This window comes from Peromyscus californicus, unplaced genomic scaffold (genome assembly GCF_007827085.1).
Source record: "Peromyscus californicus insignis strain IS unplaced genomic scaffold, ASM782708v3 Scaffold_13__1_contigs__length_99412109, whole genome shotgun sequence".
NCBI classification, from domain to species: domain Eukaryota; kingdom Metazoa; phylum Chordata; class Mammalia; order Rodentia; family Cricetidae; genus Peromyscus; species Peromyscus californicus.
The window spans coordinates 98,164,479-98,184,243 of record NW_026294424.1 but is presented as its reverse complement, the minus strand read 5'-3'; the positions used below and the strand labels follow the sequence as shown (position 1 = coordinate 98,184,243).

The 19,765-nt window shown below is 49.6% G+C and overlaps 1 protein-coding gene across 1 annotated transcript; it reads left to right on the top strand.

The window, feature by feature from the left end:
* The first annotated feature begins 9,531 nt into the window (after positions 1-9,531).
* On the top strand, positions 9,532-17,749 carry Gfi1 (growth factor independent 1 transcriptional repressor). The gene is given in 9 exon segments (XM_052735849.1): positions 9,532-9,681; positions 9,834-10,057; positions 10,207-10,506; positions 11,517-11,662; positions 11,946-12,128; positions 13,418-13,914; positions 14,037-14,174; positions 14,966-15,131; positions 17,571-17,749. Coding segments are annotated over 9 exon segments (1,983 nt in total).
* The last annotated feature ends 2,016 nt before the right edge of the window (positions 17,750-19,765 follow it).

Here is a 19,765-nt window from a genome sequence, read left to right as displayed (position 1 = left end):
TTCTTTGAGAGTATATGTATATGTATATATATTGAGATAAAGTTTCTCTGTGTTGCCTGGCTGTCCTGGAACTTGCTCTGTACACCAGGCTGGCCTCGAATCACAGAAATCCACCTCTGCTTCCTGAGTTCTGGGATCAAAGGCATTTGCCACCACTGCCCGGTGGATACATGTATATTTTGGTCCACTCCTTATTCCTCCCTCCCCAGCCAACTCCTTCCAGATCCCTGCCTTACTGAATCCCCTCCTAACTTCCTCTCTCTGTCTCTCTGTCTCTCTGTCTCTGTCTCTCTGTCTCTCTCTGACTCTCTCTCTCTCTCTCTCTCTCTCTCTCTCTCTCTCTCTCTCTCACACACACACACACACACACACACACACACACACACATGTGTTAGTGCTGCCCATAAGCGTGTGGGTGTAAGGTCATTCACTGGAGCATGGGAAGCCTAGCAGGGGGCCAAAGGCCCTCCTCCAGGAGCCATGATTGCCAACAGGTCCTCAGTTAGATGTAGAACCTTGTGAGTCCCTCTCCCAGCCAGTCTGGAATTATTGGCTCGGTGCTAGCAGGTAGCCACAGCTGCTGTGAACGTGTAAGCACAAGGCTAGTCATACATAGAAGACACTGTTTCCTGGTGATCAGTCTTAAACTTTTACAAAATCCATTAGGAACGAAAGAAGTAATGCTGGAGGTATCTCAGGACTTAATTTTGGATAATGCAGCCGAGTTCATAATGACAGAAACCAGCGTGGTACTGCCACAGGCAGACATGAAGGTAGGTCACAACCATCTGTAGGCACATACGTGGTACATATACATACATGCAGGCAAAACACTGTGTGCATAAAATAAATCTACAAAAAAGGAAGGCGGGGCATGGCAGGGAGGGGGGAGGAGGGGAGGAAGATGGCCTCTTTAACACATTGTGCTGGGAATTCTTTATGCAAACATGTAGATGACTGGCATTAGATCCCTATTTTTCACTATGGACAAAGGTCATTTTTGAATGGGCAAAAGACCGTAACAAACTTGGAAACACTAAAATATAGGGGGAGGATTTAGGATGCAGGTATTGGCAACAACTTGCTGAATAAGACCCCAGTATCTCAGGAAGTAATTAGAAGAACTGGCAGGTGGGGTCATACCAAATTAAAAGCCTCTGCACGGAAAGGAAACGCCGGAGTGAGGAGACTGCCGATATAATTTCTCAGAGTGAGAAATCCTCCCAGCCTTTTATCTGACTGGGATTAATATCCAGAATCTATAAAGGACTAACCAATTAAACAGCAAAAGAACAAATAATCAAATCAATAAATGACAAATGAATAGACAGCTCACAAAAAGGAATTACGTGGGGAAATGTTCGACCTCTGCAATAACAGGAGGAATGCAGACCACAGCTACATTGAAATTCTTTCACTCCAGTCACAGTGACTGTCACCAAGAAAGCAAAAGACAAGACAAAAATGCTGGCGAGAACCCAAGGGGCTGGGACACTTGCCGACGACTGGTCAGAATAGGAACTGGTTTTGCCATTATGGAACTCAGTATGGAGGTGCCTAAAATTAAAAAAAGCTGAAAATAGAACTACCAGCGATACCATTCCTGCATATGTGTCAGAAGTAATAAAAGCATCACACAACAGAGACACCTGCACATGCATGTTTATTGATCCAACGCCCACAGTGGCCAAGTTATGCAATCAGCCTGGGTTTCCATTAATTAGTTTAAGAAATGTGTTGCAATTTTACCATGGACTATTACTCAGTCGTAAAGAAGAATAAAACTATGTCACGTGCAGAAAGATGGATGGAGTGGGAGGTAGTTACATAAGCAAAGGAAGCTAGACTCAGAAGACAAACTGGATGTTTTCTCTCATATGCAGAATTAGGACATGAGAATAGAGTAGAGAGAGGAGAGGGAAGAGGAAGGGGACCAATGGGGGCTAAGAGAGCCACAGGTACAGGAAAATGATCTAAGTAGATTACATACAAGCATGAAAACGTCATAATGAGACTCATTAAAATGAAAACATTTAACATTTTAAAGTTCTACTTTCAGAAAAACCCAAGCACACTTTTTTTTTTTTTTTTTTTTTTTTTTTTGGTTTTTTCGAGACAGGTTTTCTCTGTGTAGCTTTGCGCCTTTCCTGGAACTCGCTTTGGAGACCAGGCTGGCCTCGAACTCACAGAGATCCACCTGGCTCTGCCTCCCGAGTGCTGGGATTAAAGGCGTGTGCCACCACTGCCCGACTTTCAAGCACACTTTTTTAAAGTCACAGTATAATTTATAGTGGAAAAAGAGATAGAGACTATAACGTCCCAGTAATAATAAAATCCCAGCACATCATCTAGATGGACAAGTATATAACATAGTCACAGTGTATGAGATATGTATCTAGATGTTTTTATAAAGACAATACTCAAAAATGTCCTAAGTGTTTGAACTAAGATAGTGAAAAATGGGTGGATGTTTTAAATTTTCTCTTTTCTCTACTTTGAAAACAAATGTTTTCCTGGTATTCAGGATTAGATCAGTTGGTAGCATTCTTTCCTAGCACTCATGAAGCCCTGGGTTTAGTCTCCAATACCAAATAAAATCAAGCATGGTGGCACACACCTTCAGTCCGAGCACTTGAGAGGTGGAGGCAGGAGTAGGAGAAGTTCACGGTCATCCTCAGGTACACAGCTCATCTGAGGCCAGCCTGGGCTTCATAAGACACTTTTTTCTTTTCAAAGAAAGTAACAAAGAGAATGTTCTATCATACAGGTATGCTGTTTTGGGAAGTTTAATGCTGTTATTTTCTGACCTGTTGAGAGTAGATAGAATAAGCCTGTGTGGTTGGGGTCTTTGTAGGAGCAGAGAAAAGAATTACCTCCGCATATCCTTTTCATCCCTCTCAAGCTCATGATGGCCACATGACTTTGAGCGTAAACGTTTTCCACTCTGGTGCAAAGAAATGAGATTTTGAATTAGCAGAATCTGTTGGACTTTAAAATGTCATTTTATTTTTTATTTTACTTTTATTTATTTTTTTTTTGAGACATGGTTTCTCTGTGTAGTTTTGGTGCCTGTCCTGAATCTTGCTCTGTAGACCAGGCTGGCCTTGAACTTACAGAGATCCACCTGCCTCTGCCTCCTGAGTGCTGGAATTAAAGGCGTCATTTTAATTTTTTAACTGAACTAGAAAAGTATAAAGATGCACATGTTTACAGGACTCTCTCTCTCTCTCTCTCTCTCTCTCTCTCTCTCTCTCTCTCTCTCTCTCTCTCTCTGTGTGTGTGTGTGTGTGTGTGTGTGTGTGTGTGTGTGTGTGTGTGTGTGAATACACAAACCAGGACTTTTAGACCACTTCTTGGATAGGGATCCATGAAACAGAACCACTAGAACCCTGCTTGGGGATCAGCCAGGCATCCTCTTGATGAGGCAAAGGGCAGTGGGAGTAGGAGGGGGCTGCATCTGTGGCCACTGGGCCCCAACGCCCTTCTACTCCAGTCCTCCTTTCCGAAGGTAAGCCTGGTGCAAGGGAAGTTCAACAGGGCTGACCCCCAGCCTTGGGCAATGCCTGGAAGTTCTCAGAACCCCTGGCCTCTGCCTCATCTCTAGATACGGGGTCAGACATTCCTTCCAGAGGAACTAGGCTTTGTGAGTAATTTTTTTTAAAAGTTAAGATACCATAGACTCTCTCATTTAGAATACAATGTTTCACCAAACATCCTTAGAGGAAGTGATGAAAACTAGAAAGGAAAACAAATGCTTTTCTCTCTCGTTACTTTTTCCATTCACTAAATAAAATTGACTTTTTTCCGTGAGAATTCACACTGGGTCTGTCTCTATAAGAGTCACACTGTTCAGCCCACATGCACTGTTATTTACTCAGTCTCTCCTCAGGAACCATGCTCACACGTGAATGCTGAACACCAAAGCTAACAGCACCCCCCCTTCAGATGTGTGAGATCTGTGGTGTCAAAATTTATGCTTTAGTGATATCATATTTTATAAAGTAGTGAGATTTAAACATACCAGTCAGAAAATGTTTATTAAAGGAAAATAACATTTTTTCTTCATGTTTCAAAGATTCATAGCATTGCTATATGATGGGGTCTCGCCCAGCGTGGTGGCTCATCCTGTAACACCAGCACTTGACTGGTGCTGTCATCACAGTTTTGAAGACAGTCTGGTCTACAGAGTAAGTTCCAGCCCAACCAGGGCTACATAGTAAAAACTGGTCTCAAAAAAAAGGGGGTCATGGAGGGGTCTGTTAGACAAACTAATTGTAAGGTTTATAAATGGAAAAAGCTAAGATTTGTCAGCAAATAAATAAAGTTGATTCTACGTTACAAAGGACAAAGGGGCAAGGGGAGAAGTGTGTAGAGATGGCTCAGGAGTAAGGGTGTCACACACACACACACACACACACACACACACACACACACACACACACACACACGGGGGATACACAGTAAAAACATTTCAAGAGGGGCAGGTCTTACCAGCAGTGGACATGTGTATTAAGTTGTCTGTTGCTGAATTTCTCCTTAACTTACTTCCCGGCTTTTGCATTGCCTGTTGACCATGAGTGATGACCATCAAGTCATACTCTGACGTCATTATCTGAATATTACTTTGATATGTTGCTGCTCATAAAAGGGGGTTTTTAATTATATATTTGTGTATTGTAGGGCATGTGGAAGTCAGAGGACAATTTGTGGGATTCAGTTCTCTTCTTGCCCCATGTATGTTTCAGGGACTAAACTCAGGTGTGGCCAGCACCCTTCTCCACTGATCTGTCTTGTTTGCTGTGGGTAATCATTTATCTGGTGTCTAAGTTCAGGGGTCGCACAATTATCACTTTGTATTTAATTTCTTTGAATTTAAATATTTTAGAGAAAACATGCATTTTATATCCCTTCTGACTGCACTCACTAAGACGGTTTATTCAAAGACAAAAATCAAATAGGCTTCTTGTTTAATACCAGAGAACAGCTACAGCAACATGACAGGGTGTGGTCGCTGTTATAACAAACACTTACACTAAAATAAAGACCAGCTCTGCAGTGGTTTCTACAGTGGGCTTTCACAGTCCTTTGGCTATTTATTGAATATGAATTCTTTGACTTATGTATCACCCAAGATTCTACCTAAAACACTCCTAGTATTTGTCAAGGGCCACTCAAATATTCACTGTTGGACTTAGAAACTCCACTCTTAAAAATAGATCCTAAAGAAAGACTTTGAAATGGGTTCATCCCCAGCACCATGCACAAAGAGAAGTGGGAAACAGTGTTAAGAAAACTTACATCATATTACTTAAAAATAAGGAGGGAGAGAGAGAGAGAGAGAGAGAGAGAGAGAGAGAGAGAGAGAGAGAGAGAGAGAGGAATCTTGAGGACTTATGAAGAATAGGATGGGTAATGCAGATTGAATGTGTGTGTGTGTGTGTGTGTGTGTGTGTGTGTGTGTGAGAGAGAGAGAGAGAGAGAGAGAGAGAGAGAGAGAGAGAGAGAGAGAGAGAGAGCTAAATGCTTAGGCAAGAGTGGTTAAGAAAATTACAATTAACAGGTCGTTTACAGCATTTAAAATGATAGAAGATTATGATAGTCTAAAACTGTTTTTGCTGACACAAAATATAACAATTATACATATCAATAATATACTATATAATGTTTCAATGTTGTGATTTTTTAACTTAAGTAAATTTAACTCTAGAAAGTTTGTGTTGTATAAAATAAATATGCTAGGATAAACAACACACAATTATAGCTATGACTTTTTGAAGTTATAACTATGAGATTGCTTTCTTTTTTCAAGAATGGAGAAAAAAACACCTGGGGTGTTCTTTGACTGAGTTTTATTCTGTTCCTTATGAGATTGCATGCAATACACTTTAAAATGCTTTTAAACATCTTCTTAAGCCTCAGGTGCTCTTACAGCAAGTAGCCTTCATTCTCACTCCCCACAGGCATCTGTGAAGACAGAACATTAGAGGACTTTCCCAACACCATTCTGCAGTGCAGGCTGATGGTCTGACTTCCTGGTGGGAAAAAGCTGGCAAAGCTGAGCTAGCTTGCCCACAGTCCCAGACTGGTTTGGGGAGACTAGAGACTGATAATCGCATCTGCCTTCAAAAGGCATGAAGTCTTTCCCCCTTTCTTAATGTTTCTGAGCTACTCCAAAGAGGCAAACAGTACCACAGTGCATGCTGGGAGTGCGAGCAGCACCCTCCCTAGGGTTTCTCTATTCCCACTCCTCTCAAGCCCTCTAACAGAGCAGTATAGCAGTAAATCTTAGGGAAAAAATAAGCGGCGACAAATAATATCATCTCATTACTTTTCTTTATGTCTCAAATCTTTTGTTGCTTAAAACTAAGTCTAAATTTTTACTTGTGGCCCTCCTGCCTCAGCCTCCTGAGCACGGAAATGATTTTGGGAGCCAGATCCTCACTGTCTTTATTACCAATAGATATATGAGATGTTCCTTCAGACAAACAGTAGTCTGGCCAGACGCCTGAAATGTTTGGAAGACGAAATCATTTGGCATTAGGCATCTACAGGCACATTATTAATGTTACTTTGTAAAAAGTCAGTAAATTGCTTGAAAAAATAGTAAATGTATTTTTTTTTCAAGTGCCTTTTGTTCTCCATCAGATCTCTGTTTCTGAAGGAAGATGAAGGGAAGGATTCCTTCTAGCCCACTAGCTCCTTCTCCCCCTCCCCCACCCCGTGTGTGTGTGTGTGTGTGTGTGTGTGTGTGTGTGTGTGTGTGTGTGTGTGTGTGTGTGAAGCTCGTGGCAGATTGATACTTTCTTAACCTTCAGTTTAGTATAAAATAAACAAGAGGTGATTGTAACATTGTAACATCACAGACAGGTCTGGCTCCCAGGAAACCCTTCATCTCTCTGGGTCCCTTCTCCTTGCCTCCCTCCTCTGCTCCCCAAGTGTGGGTGTCCTTTCTCAACACATACACCTCAGAGGCATCCTTTCCTCACATGTTAACTGCTTTAATGTGTATATTTAGATTAATCATACAACTATGCAGGTGATTCAATGCCACCTGCCTCCTACCAGCTCCAGAGAACCCCTGCCCCAGCTCCCAGTTTTATTTGCCAAGTCAGAAATCCCAAGAAGCTACTGACAGCAAATGGAAAATAAGACCACCCAGGTTAGTCAAAGGAATGGCTTCAGTGTTGCTTGAGGTGCTAGTGTGCCTTCCTGGATCCTCCAGCAGTACTTAACCAAACTGCTGACTGGTCATAGAGCCTGGGTGGGAAAATCTGACTTTGCGCTTGCTTCTATGAAAAAACAGTTTCACATTTTTTTTTTGGTAATTTGGTTAATAACAAATTCAATTTTGTCACATTTGTCATTTTCTTCTAAAATGTTGATTTTTCCATTGTCAAAAGTAATATGAGATAACAAGGGAAAGATTTGCTTTGGAACTGCTCTGAGATATTCACAACAGGACAAGACAAAGCACGCAATAAATAAATTATTAATAAAATACCCCTGCTTTCCTTTTATCTAATTCAGTATGTGTGGCCCTTCTAAGCTAGCATACCTCTGCATTCATCTATAAAGAAAGGGTGTGTTGAGTATCCTGTACCTGAGGGCAGCTTAGCAGACAGGATGTGTGTCCTAGTAGATAGCAATGATACAGGCCCAGGAGGTAGATAAGATGCCCAGTTGGTTAAAACACGGAAAGCAATGCTCTATGCTAACCAAATGTTTTCCACATTTTACAGTGAAAAATATCACCTTTTTTCCTATGAAAAGGGCTTTTTTTCCTTATAACAATTTTGGATTAATCTAAAACATGATAGTTATAGAACAGGGTTAGTTCATGGTCACGTCCTTGGCAAGTGCAAATCCCAGAGCTTCGTTCTCAAAGAACCAACAAGACAAACGCGTGAACATATTTTGGTTGTTTTTTTTTTTTCAAGATCTGCGGGGCATCTCTGGCCCTCCAGTGTCTCACTGCAGAATTATAGTGCACAAAATAGCACCCAAAACCCAGCCCAACTCACTTGGAAGAGTATGGAGCACTCAGCGGCTTCACCTCTGCAAAGAGAGGAGAGGGTGAAGGCACCGAGTATGCACTGTGCACATCCTACTACACAACATAACATACAGTCTCAAGTGGCTGTGTTTTTTTGTTTTTTGTTTTTACTTTCAGAAGAGTGAAGTTCAAGCATCCCCCCGACACACACACGCTATCAATAGTGTTAATTAATTCCACGCTTCCATTGACATTATTCTGAAGCCCTCACTTTGCAATCACCTTCAGGGCAGTCCTTTCAGGACAGTGTCCCCCAGGCTGCGGCCTCAGGAGCCAAATCAAGTCTCCCCCCCTCCAGCCTGGGCCCGGCAGGGAGGGCTCAGGCGAGCCGCGGCCCCCAGCGCGCCGGCCCCCGCACCGCCTTTAATTTCGCAGCTCCGACCACCGGAAGCTCGCGCCAGGCGGGGGCCGGGGCAGGGAGGACGCGCCCACCGATGCCACCGGCGCCCGCGGGACGCGCCGCCAGCCCGGCCCTTCTTCGCCGGGCTCGGCGCTCGCCCACCTCTTCCAAATTTAACCGTTACCTAAATCCGAAGGGAAATGAGCAAACCTCTGGGATTGGGTGTCAAGGTATTTTCAGCTTCGTTGGGCGTATTTATCCTCAAGTGTTTCCATAACAAGCTATTTCGGGGCGCGGCGCAGGTTTCGCTCTGCGGACGCGGTGGCCACCAGCCGGGCTCCAGGCCGGCGGCACCGGGGTCCGGTGATTCACGGCCGCGATCCGGGGGCGACGCTGCCCAAGCAGGCGACAGGGTTGGGGTGCCCACAGCCAGAGGGCCAGGGAGGCCCAGTGCGCGCCCTCCGCTCCCGTCAATCTGTGTCCTGAATCTGTGACTTCTCGCTGCGGAAGTCTCCAGGAGCCAAGAATACTTCGATTTTCTTTCTAGTTATTTCTAGTGCTGGGTACTCAGACCTCTCGGGTCCTCCATAGATTACCCCTGGCCCCACAGACAAGCAAACGGGGAGGGCTGCTCAGGGGTGCCCAGGAAGCTCGCCGCAAGAATGACTCCCCCCTGTCGCCTCCTGACCCCTTGCGCAAAGGAGGCTCGTGGCCCGTCGCCCCACTGGGGGATGGGGATTGGTCTGGGAGGGCTAGCGAGCGCCTCTAACGCTCAGGAAGTGAAGTTTGTGGTTTTGGGGGCTGAGCTCGGAAGGAGATTAAAAAAAAAAAAAAAGTCAACAAGACAGATCAGTCTCTCCCGAAAGCAAGATTCAGTTTGCACACTCTCGGAGCCGGTGCCCGCGCCCTGACCCCGCAGGTAGGTTTACTGAACTGCTGTGCCTCCCGCCCAGGCGGGGGTGGACTGGTACACTTCGGGGACGTCCCGAGGGCGCTGGCGGGTCCCCACCTGCTGCAGAGCTCCGGGGGCTGGGTTTTCTCTCCAAACTGGTGGAGGGAAAGATCCGGGATAGGGGCACACGGTCTGGAGGCCAGGTCGGGGAGTAGGGTCCACGTGGGAAGGAACCATCTGGTGGGCATGTGGCGGCAGCTGGGCTCTGGACGCCGGCTCCTGAGCGCCTTGCCTTCAGGTCCCTAACTCCCGGCCTCAGATGACCAGGGGAAGCCTGGCGGGCCGCGGTGCCAGGACCGTGCCGCCCCGCCCCCTGGACGCCAGCTGCCGCACGAGGTTGCCTTCCCACGCGCTGGGCCTTGGGCCTCGCCATCCCCCTACCCCTCCTACCCGGAACCAGCAAAGCCCTCCAGGGTGCTAGAGGGGCGTAGTTTTGTGGCTGGAGCGGGGACGTGTCTGCCGTGTCCTGCGTGGTTGCTGACGCGCAGACCCAGCGCGGGATCACACAGCCCTTCTGCTTCCCACGGGTCTTGTGCCTGGCCAGCGCGGGCCTGAGCGTCGCCGAGGCCCCGGGACCCCCGCTCCGTTTCCCCTCTTCATGCTTTGCTCTGAGAACGGCCCTTTGGTTGGAGCGTCTGGCTGTACAGTCAGTCAAGGGGGTGCAGGAAAATCTGAAGCGGCAGAGCCCGGGCGTGGAACCTGACCGAGGAGTGTGACAGGCTGGCCCCAGGTCCTCCGGAGTCTGGGTCTCTAGCAGCAATTCCCAGCATACTTTTCTCCCCACTCCTCGGGGAAGGCCACACACTAGGGTTGGGGGTCTGGAGCGGGGATCCCTAGACTCCTTATGAGTGGGGATGTCAGGAGTGTTCTGTACCATGCCGTGGGAGCGGAGCGGCTCCGGTTCCGCCGTCTAAACCGCACGAAGCCCAAGGACCAGAGGCGTACATCAGCCTGGACTTCCCCGTGCCCTGGTCTCTCAGCCCGCCGCCGCCGCCGTCCAGGCGGGCTTGGGAATCGACCCCCCATCGCCTTGGACCTTGGAGACACGCAGATTCGTTTAACTGAGGCCTCCTCGGGGTCGGGCCCCCGGAGCGGACCTGGAGCTGGGACGCAGTGGCAGCCCCGCCTCCCGCCCGGGCTCAAGTTTCGACCCGAGATTAGGTGAAGTGATTGGGGGTTAATGAGAGCGACGCCAGCTCTCGGTCGTGCTGGCTCGAGGACCCCGGCCTCCTGGCCACGGCTCGCTCGTGCGCGCTCCGGTTTCATCTTGCTGGCTCCCTAAACCGTTGATTGCTCTACGGATTTGGGGCGCCGCAAGATTGGCAGTCTGTGCGCACGCAGTTCAGACTCAACTTCCCTAGGACAAGATAACTGGTGAGCAGATCGAAAAATGCTTCTTCCCCGGGACACAGTTGCCCAGGCGAGGCCTACGGGGTCTGGGAAGCTTCACAGCGGTCGCTCCCCTGGCCAGTGCCCGCACCACCGCTGGTTTTGAGGCTAACTTTTTCCAGTGGGCGTTTCTCCTGGGGCAAGTGTCGGTCCTTTGCCACCCCCCTCACTTTCCTGTCCCCCTGGCTTCCTGCCTCTCTCCTCCAGCCTCAGCTGCACGCAGTCCTTCGGTCCTGCCTAGTACGCCCCTCTTTCGCTTCTGTTTGTCCCGGGGCTCTTGGAGGTCTTGGCTCCACGCGGCTTCCGGGTGCCAACCACTGAAGCAACCTTACCGCCTAAACTAAACTAACCCAACGAGTCCCAGGCGCTCTCCGCAGCCCCGAAGGGACCTGGCGGGCATTGCAGGGCTGCGTTGGGATAACGGACCAGTTGTGGACTACCGCTCTCTGGAGAGTGATGGGAGAGCTCTGCTAGGGAAGGGGAGGGGCTGGGGCGTGGGCAGGGCCCAGCAAAGGGACCCGAGCCAGAGCCCGGGGACAGGTTTTACCACTGAGCCGTGGCAGTGGCAGCGGAGGCCCGGACTCGCGCCACCTGTCCGAGTGCCACCTGGTGAGCACGGCGCCCGGGGGCCAAGCCCCTCCTCCCGCGGGCCTCCCTCTCTTCTGCCTGGCCCGCGCTCTCCCTTGGCCTGGGTGCGGTCTACAGCCGCCATCCGTGCCGACCCGCATCTCCACCGGTCCTCCCCTCCTCTCAGAACTTGGAGCAACCTCAGGCTGACCGAGGGTCCAAACGCTCATCGAGCGGCCGGCCACCATGCCGCGCTCCTTCCTGGTCAAGAGCAAGAAGGCGCACAGCTACCACCAACCGCGTTCCCCCGGGCCAGACTACTCCCTCCGTCTGGAGACCGTGCCCGCGCCCGGCAGAGCAGGTGCGAGGCGCGCAGGGCCGGGAGGGGCAGCTGCCAGGGACGCCGACTCTGCTGCAAGCCACCTCGCTTCCAGGAACCAGGGGAGGCTACCCCAACGCCCCCCGGGTGCTTGTTTGTTTGTTTGTGTCCCGGTGCTCCGGGGGTTCTGCCGAGCCTGCCAGAGACGCCCCTGCCTCTCACAGCCGGCCCTTGAACCCGGGAGGGCTCCCGGCTGGGTCTGAGTGGACAGAGGAGGACGCGGGCCCCGCAGTGGGTTGACTCCTCTCCCGACTCCTCTCCGCAGACGACCCTGTGAACGCAGGCCAAGCGAAGGTGGAGCCCCGAGACCGTTCGTCCCCCGACTCTCAGCTAACCGAAGCTCACGACAAAGCCTCCGCGTCCCCCAACAGCTGCGAGGGCAGCGTGTGTGACCCGGGCTCCGAGTTCGAGGACTTCTGGAGGCCTCCTTCTCCCTCGGTGTCTCCGGGTAAGGACCCGTTTGTGGGGTCCGGGGGCGGGGGCTTCCAGCCTCTCTGCCCTGGACAGCTCGCCCTAAGTGTCCTCTGCTTCCTCCCAAGGCTGTTGGCTCCAGGCTGGCGCTTAATTCGTTTGCCTGGAGCTGACAGGTGCGACCAAAGAGCCAGTCCTCTCGTCTGGCTGGCATTTCTTTTTCTGACCAGAATTCATTGTTTAGAAAGTGTCAGAGCCCAGAATCCAGGACGCAGACGCGAATAACCTCAAACAGGACACCTGGGCAGTCTGAGCCGGACAGAGCTGGGTGCCACACTGGAGAGCGAGGTTGCTGAGGAAAATCTCAGCTCGTTGGCTCTGTTTTGAAAGTTTCATTCCGCCCCCCCCCCCCCTTTCTGCTTAAAAAGTCCCAGAAGGGGCCAGCATACACGGGTTCATTTCCAGGGAGCAACTGAGCTTCCTGAAAACCACGAGACTAGGGTTGAGTAGGAGTATCTCGGGTCCGGGTAAGAGTAAGAAAGGAGCAGATCAATCCAAATCCTGCCAAGGGTTGGTTATTTTCAGGTTATGGTACTGGTTATAAAAGACAGCTCATCCATCCCCGCAAGCAAAGGGTTCTTCCTGGCAGCGTGTGACCAGCGGTCCCGCAACCCGGAGTGGAGTGTGCGGGTGATTTACTCATATTCATCCAGTATCCAGTTTTAGCAAAATTCACGTGTGGGGGGCGGGGGGACGGGAGTTCTCCTGAAGTAAGTTCTACAGTTCTCTTAACTAAAATATTTTTTTTTAATCAGAAATTTATCAGGGATGGGCGTACTTGGAGCCTTGCCCGCTGCCCCTTCTAGCCACATTAAACAACTTCACTGCTTTGAGAGCTTAAGCCATTCTAGTTTGTTCGGTCTGATACTTCTAGACAGCCTCGGCCCAAGATGTTGTTTTTTTTTCCCCCTTCTTCATAATTTATCGCAAAAAAGAAAAAAGGACTGAGTGGCGACTTGAAGGGATCTAGAAGCAGGACCCTAGGCCTAAGTTCCAGTCTTTCCCAACAGGACTGACAGGTGCTGGGGGATGGGGGTCCAGCCAGACATCGTCACATCGAATTTACCGATCTTCTCACCCTATGTCATTTTAAGCATCACTTTGCTGCCCTGCCACTGGCCCGGGAAGCCCTGCGGGGCCTACCTGAGTTTCACCCAGGGTGTCCCGGGATGCTTAGCGTTCTAACCATCTAGCAGCCTGACCACACAGTGCGGGCTCCGCCCAGCAGCCTCGAACCTGACCCCACGGCCTCCTGTGCCTCCGCAGCCTCTGAGAAGTCGCTGTGCCGGTCCCTGGACGAAGCTCAGTCCTACACCCTGCCTTTCAAGCCCTACGCGTGGAGCGGCCTTGCGGGGTCGGACCTGCGGCACCTGGTGCAGAGCTACCGGCAGTGCCCCGCCCTGGAGCGCAGCGCCGGCCTGAGCCTCTTCTGCGAGCGCAGCGCCGCCGCCGAGCCGGGACACCCGGCCTCGCTGTACAGCCCGGAGCCGGCCGCGGGCGGAGCCGGTGCGGGGCCACCCGGGAGCTGCGGCGGCGCAGGAGGAGCCACCAGCGGCGCGGGCCTGGGGCTCTACGGAGACTTCGGGCCTGCGGCGGCGGCCGGGGTGTACGAACGGCCGAGCGCAGCAGCCGGCCGGCTGTACCAAGATCGCGGCCACGAGATCCACGCAGACAAGAGCGTGGGCGTCAAGGTGGAGTCGGAGCTGCTGTGCACCCGCCTGCTGCTGGGCGGCGGCTCCTACAAATGCATCAAATGCAGCAAGGTGAGGCTCCCGCGCGCCTGGCCTCGTCAGCCCTGCGCCTGCGCCCCCAGCCCGTGACCCTCCGGCGTCCACACCCCGAGACCCCCCTCAGCGGCCTTCTCCCTGGCCCCACTCGCCCCCAGGTGTTCTCCACACCGCACGGGCTGGAGGTGCACGTGCGCCGGTCCCACAGCGGCACGAGACCATTTGCGTGCGAGATGTGCGGCAAGACCTTCGGGCACGCGGTGAGCCTGGAGCAGCACAAGGCCGTGCACTCCCAGGTAAGCTGGGCGCTGGAGGCCTGAACGCTGCCGTGGGGACCTTTCAGCCACGTTCCCATCGCCTCCGGACTCCTCTGCTGCCCCTTCTGCTTTCCCGGATGTAGGTGCCCAGAGAAACTTGGGTGATACAGGGCCGGGGTTGCAGCAATCTTAGACCGTGGTGTCCCACCGCTGTGAGCCTCCAGCGGTGGAGTTCTGTTGGGCACGAGGAAGGATTGCTGCACCGCCGTTTGCTGCTCATGCATTGGCTTTACTGTTTATGTCCTCATCATCCTCCCTGACTGGCAAGGAAGGGTCTCTGCTCACATACAACATCCAGTGTGCGTGTTAGTCGTTCATTCGTTCGTTTATAAGTAACTGTTGCCTAAATTCAAAGCTTCAGGCACTGGAGAATCATGTAGCGCGCGAGGTCCTTGACGGATGCGCGTATGGTGATTAAAGACAAGAAAAATACTGCCCAAGTGTCTGTGACAACAGGCCATCTCCTCTAAAACCCACAGTGACTGGGGGGGGCATCTTCAGTGGCTTAAGGTCCTGCTGAGGAAGGTGAAGAAATCTGCCAATGGGTGTCAAAAATGCAGGGTGGAGCTATGCCTTTGCCCTGGGGTGTGGAGGGCTGTGGCTGAAAAGTGTTTTGGTAGAAAACATGTTAATAAGTAGGTGTTGAAGGATGGGTGGAGATTGAAACTAAATGGAGGGAGGGAGAATCAGAGGACTCCTGGCTTTGAAGGGTTTGTCCTTGCTGCAGAAAGGGCAGTGCATCTCTCCTCTCCCTTCCTTCCCCTCTGCAGGAACGAAGCTTTGACTGTAAGATCTGTGGCAAGAGCTTCAAGAGGTCGTCCACGCTGTCCACACACCTGCTCATTCACTCGGACACCCGGCCCTACCCCTGTCAGTACTGTGGCAAGAGGTTCCACCAGAAGTCAGACATGAAGAAGCACACCTTCATCCACACAGGTGACAAGAAGGGCCTGGGCTTGTAGGAGATGCTTGGAGGCTACCCTCTGATATTCTGGCTCCAGCGAGTGGTAGATGAGGTCCCCCCCCCCCCCCCCCCCCCCCCCCCCCCCCCCCCCGCCAGAGGGACCTTGGTTTGGCATTGGGTCTGAAGGAGTATCTTCCTCTGTGTTAATGTTAACAGCTTTGCTGCATCAAGCGCTCCCAGAAGGTCACTGTCAATGTTTACCAGAGCTATTGGGACTCATGTGCGGCATCGACACGTCATTTTTATAAGAGCTTGCTTTGTTTGGGTAGAAAAAGAAAGGCAAATGCTGCAAGCTTTCTGCTAAGTCTGTGTTGACAACTCCAAGAGACAGGAACTGTTCTTTAGCCCCATTTTAGAGATGAGGAAATCAAGGCACTGAAGGATCGTATAACTTATCCAGGGTCACCTGAGACTCAAGTCCAGGTCTGTTGGTCTGAGCTCTCAAATGTATATAGTCTTGACTTGTTATATTAGACTTTCAGTTGTGGGTGTTGGCTAATGTGGGAAACGTCTGTTATTTGTTGTTCTTTTCAAAACATCAACAATTTTCTTCCCTAACGGTGACAATTCCTAAGCTATTATAGTGCTTTAAAAATACCCAAGTGTTTCAGATTGTCTATTCCCTTTGGCCTTTTCCTGCTGCTCCATACAGTAAAACGAGGTCCTTTTATTGTCTGGACATCCAGTGATCTATCAAAATCAGTTTGAGTAAATCTCAATGCTCTAGCTTTCGGCCTGGGCTCCTCCTTCCTTCACACTTCAGGTGCAGATGGGCACGTTTAATGTGGAAGCTTGTGAGCTAAAATGATTCTCTTGCACTAAGAACGTTTCCTGTAATAGTCAACATGACAGTTACACGAGACCATATTTCTGACTTTACTGAAGGACATGAACATTCCTTTAAATCAAATCACAGCTGGGCGTGGTGGCACATGGGAGGTAAAGAAACAGGCAGATCCCTGGAGATGGAGACGAGCCCTGGCTGCATGATGAACTGTAGGCCAGCTAGGGCTTTATAGTTGTATCCTGTATTTTAAAAATATCAGTAAGCAGCTGGGCGGTGGTGGTGCACGCCTTTATCCCAGTACTTGGGAGACAGAGGCAGGTGGATCTCAGTGAGTTCAAGGCAAGCCTGATCTACAAAGCAAGTTCCAGAACAGCCAGGATTGTTATACAGAGAAACCCTGTCTCGAAAAACCTAAAAGAAAAACAGTAAATAAATGCATAAAAGATAAAATATCACAGTGCCTTCCAGGAAACCACAATCAATGTTTGTAAACATTCCTGAACAATGTAGACACTTGTATCAGAAAACCCAGGAAAAATCCCCTTTGATCATGCCTCCTTGCCCAAAAATTCCATTTATTAGTTATGTAAGACACATCAAAATGCGACTAGAATCTTGACTGAATGGCACATTTAAGCCTTTAATTAAACATTTGTATTATGGCTAGAATTCATCTCTCAAATATATTTGACTTTAGAGGGACAGAGTAAGTTTTGTTGGGTGAGTCTTTATCAGGAAATCTCAAGTATGAAGAGAGAGGGAAGAACACAGAGGAGTTCCTTAAAAACAAGCAGACAGACAGACAGGCACTTTTGTTTGTTTGTTTGTTTTATCCCAAGGCCAACTCCCAACCGTGGAGCCATGAGAGGACTATTTGGGAATGTGTTCATTTACCCCAATTTTAACCAGTGCAGAAGTCAGGGAAAGACAAAAGCTGTTGGTTTTCTTCCTTTTACCTATCTTTAAAATTTCCCCTCCTGTTATCTACTGATCTGTAGTGAAGAGTTGTTGGTATATTGAGAATCCTGTGATTTAAAACCTCGAAAAAGGGAAGAAAGTAAAAGATAGAACAGACAACCGTAAGAAATGATTTGTGGCTCTCATGTGGATTTTAGAAAGTTAAGACATTGGACAAAACTGTGTTCTTCAAGAGCGAGAAAGAAGACAGCTTCATTGGCCACACAAAACAACACCCACTTGGAAACTAAGATTTGAAAGCTTCCTCTGACGAAAGCAGTCACAGGGTCTGTAGGGCAGCCCCTCCCACCCTCCTGCCGAACATCTGCTGGGGGCCCTGTGCTTCTAAAAGTCTGGCGGGCATGTCCTCCGGGGCGGATTCAGCTGGGGAGGGCACGTGGCCTTTGCTCAGTTTCCGTTTAGCAGGAAACCGTTTGAGAGCTTTGGCTGGGAGCCTCCACTCAAAAAGTCTCCCTTCCACCTGGTGTACCCGTGTTTTACGGGTACCAAGATGCAGGCCAGGAGTTGGTTCGCGTTTCAGCCCATCACCCTCCAACGTCTTGAAGGTTTTTAGCCAGCTGCTAGCAAGAGCGTGTGGGTAGCAACGGGTCCCCCCAGCTTTATCATAGGCTCTTACTTCCTGCCCTTGGTCCTTCCATCCCTGCAGGTGAGAAGCCCCACAAATGCCAGGTGTGTGGCAAAGCATTCAGTCAGAGCTCCAACCTCATCACTCACAGCAGGAAGCACACGGGGTTCAAGCCCTTTGGCTGTGACCTGTGTGGGAAGGGCTTCCAGAGGAAGGTGGACCTCAGGAGGCACCGGGAGACTCAGCATGGACTCAAATGAGCCCCTTGGCCATCTGCAATGCCAGCTGTGAACACTACTGCAGAGGATGCCTTTCCTGCCTGCCTCCAGCCCCTTCTCAGGCCCCGAGTCCAGTGTGCAAAGCTCACTATGGCTAGTCCCCTTCCCCTTCCTTCCCAAAGCTGCTGGAGGAGATGAACTCCCTTTTCAAAGGTCAGCCCAGAGTGGGAACCACAGCAATTGTCTGGGCGTTGGGCTTCCCTACAGCTGAAGATGGGGATCAAATGTAATCTGTACCTCCCAGTCCTTCCCTTTTCTGCCCTATCTCACAGGCAGGAAAGAAGTCTGGGCAGCTGCTAAAAGCAGGCATCACCTCTTAAACTTTGGACACTGCCTGATGCTTTACGTAGAAAGAACGAACATTCTTCCTCTTCTGGGGAGGCTGCTGACCATTTCTTCTCTTCAGACACTGGTTTAGGGAAGGGGCTGTATTCCTTTGAGATCACCAGATGCACCATCAAGCTTGTCAGAAGGTGGACTTGGTGAGGAGAGGGAGTCAGCGGTCCTCTGTGGTTCCATCAGAGGAGGTGGGACTGTGCGCCAGTTCCTGGGGACAAGCTGCCCTTCGTTTACTCAGCAAGTGTTTATTGACCACAAGTTATCAGAGTGAGGAGCCATGCCAGGTACTGGGGAGCCAGAGATTAAAGTCACCGTCCCTGCCCCTCAAAATCTTTAAAGTCACGCCCCTGCCCCTCAAAATCTATCAGTGGGACCTCAGAGTAGCTACAGCCTGTGTTCTCCGCCAAGGGAGTTCTGAAAAGGCCACACAAATATTCAGACTTCCTTTTTGACACGTTTGGAGCTTTTCAAGTGTAAAGAGCAACTGGAGGGTTATTTCAAAGATTCATGAGCAAATCCAGTTTTTGTTGAGTGGATATTTTATAAGATGCCCGGGCTGGTAGATGTGGGGCAAAGGCTGCGACCTCAGCCCCTGCTCCTGTGTACCATCTAGGAAAAAAGCATTTCTACTGAGAAGGTTGTAAATATTTCTAAATCTTCTTGAGTGCATTATGTATGTTAGATCATATTTATTAGAATGTTGTTTTAACTTAATAAAATATTAAGACTATTACAAATTGCCTTTCTTTAGGCCAGGAATTCAGGGGAAGAACACTGGTGTTGTTATTTTTTTTCCTGGGGGGGAAGCTGGGACTGGAGGACTGCTGAGGAATAGCAAAGAGTAAATACCAGTTGCTCCAGTTTCCATATTTCTCCCTTTCCTTTATGCCTCAGAGATACTTATTTCTTTTAAAAAGAAGATTTATTTTTATTATTTTAAATTGTGTGTCATTGTTTGTGCATGGATACGCAGACATGAGTGTACATGCCCACTGAGGCTAGAGAGGGCATTGAATCTCCTAGGATTGGAGTAGTTATGAGAGGTTGTAAGTTGCCAAACTTGTGTGCTAAGAACCAAACTCATGTCCTCTGGAAGAGCAGGAAGCATTCTAACTTGCTGAGCTCGCTCTCCAGCCCTCCAATCAGTCAGTCAGTCAGTCAGTCAGTCAGTCAATAATCAATCAATCAATCAATCAACTTTTCTCTCTTTTTTTGAAACAAGGTCTCACTATATCTCTATAGTAAACTCATAGAGATCTGTCTGCCTCCTAAGTGCTGGGATTAAAGGTGTGTGCCACTTCATTTGGCTACTATATTTTTAAATTAAAACTTAGAAGGTGTGTAAAACTCAACTGCTAGCCATGTAGAGTACTGGATACTCTCATAGGGACATCAGTTCTTCCCTGTGAGAATTTCACTTAAAAAAAAAATAGGACATAGGCTCCTAGATGAAAAATCATAGGCCTTTGATTTAGATATGAGTGTCTTAAAAATGTTTTCTTGTGTGTCTCTGTGTGTGTTATAAATGTATGTACATGAGTGTGCAGGTGCCCGAGGTGGCCAGAAAAGGATGAGCCCTTGAGGCTGGAGTTATAGGCAGCTGTGAAACTGTCTGACATGGGTGCTGGGCCCAACTCAGGTGATCTGCAGGAGCAGCAG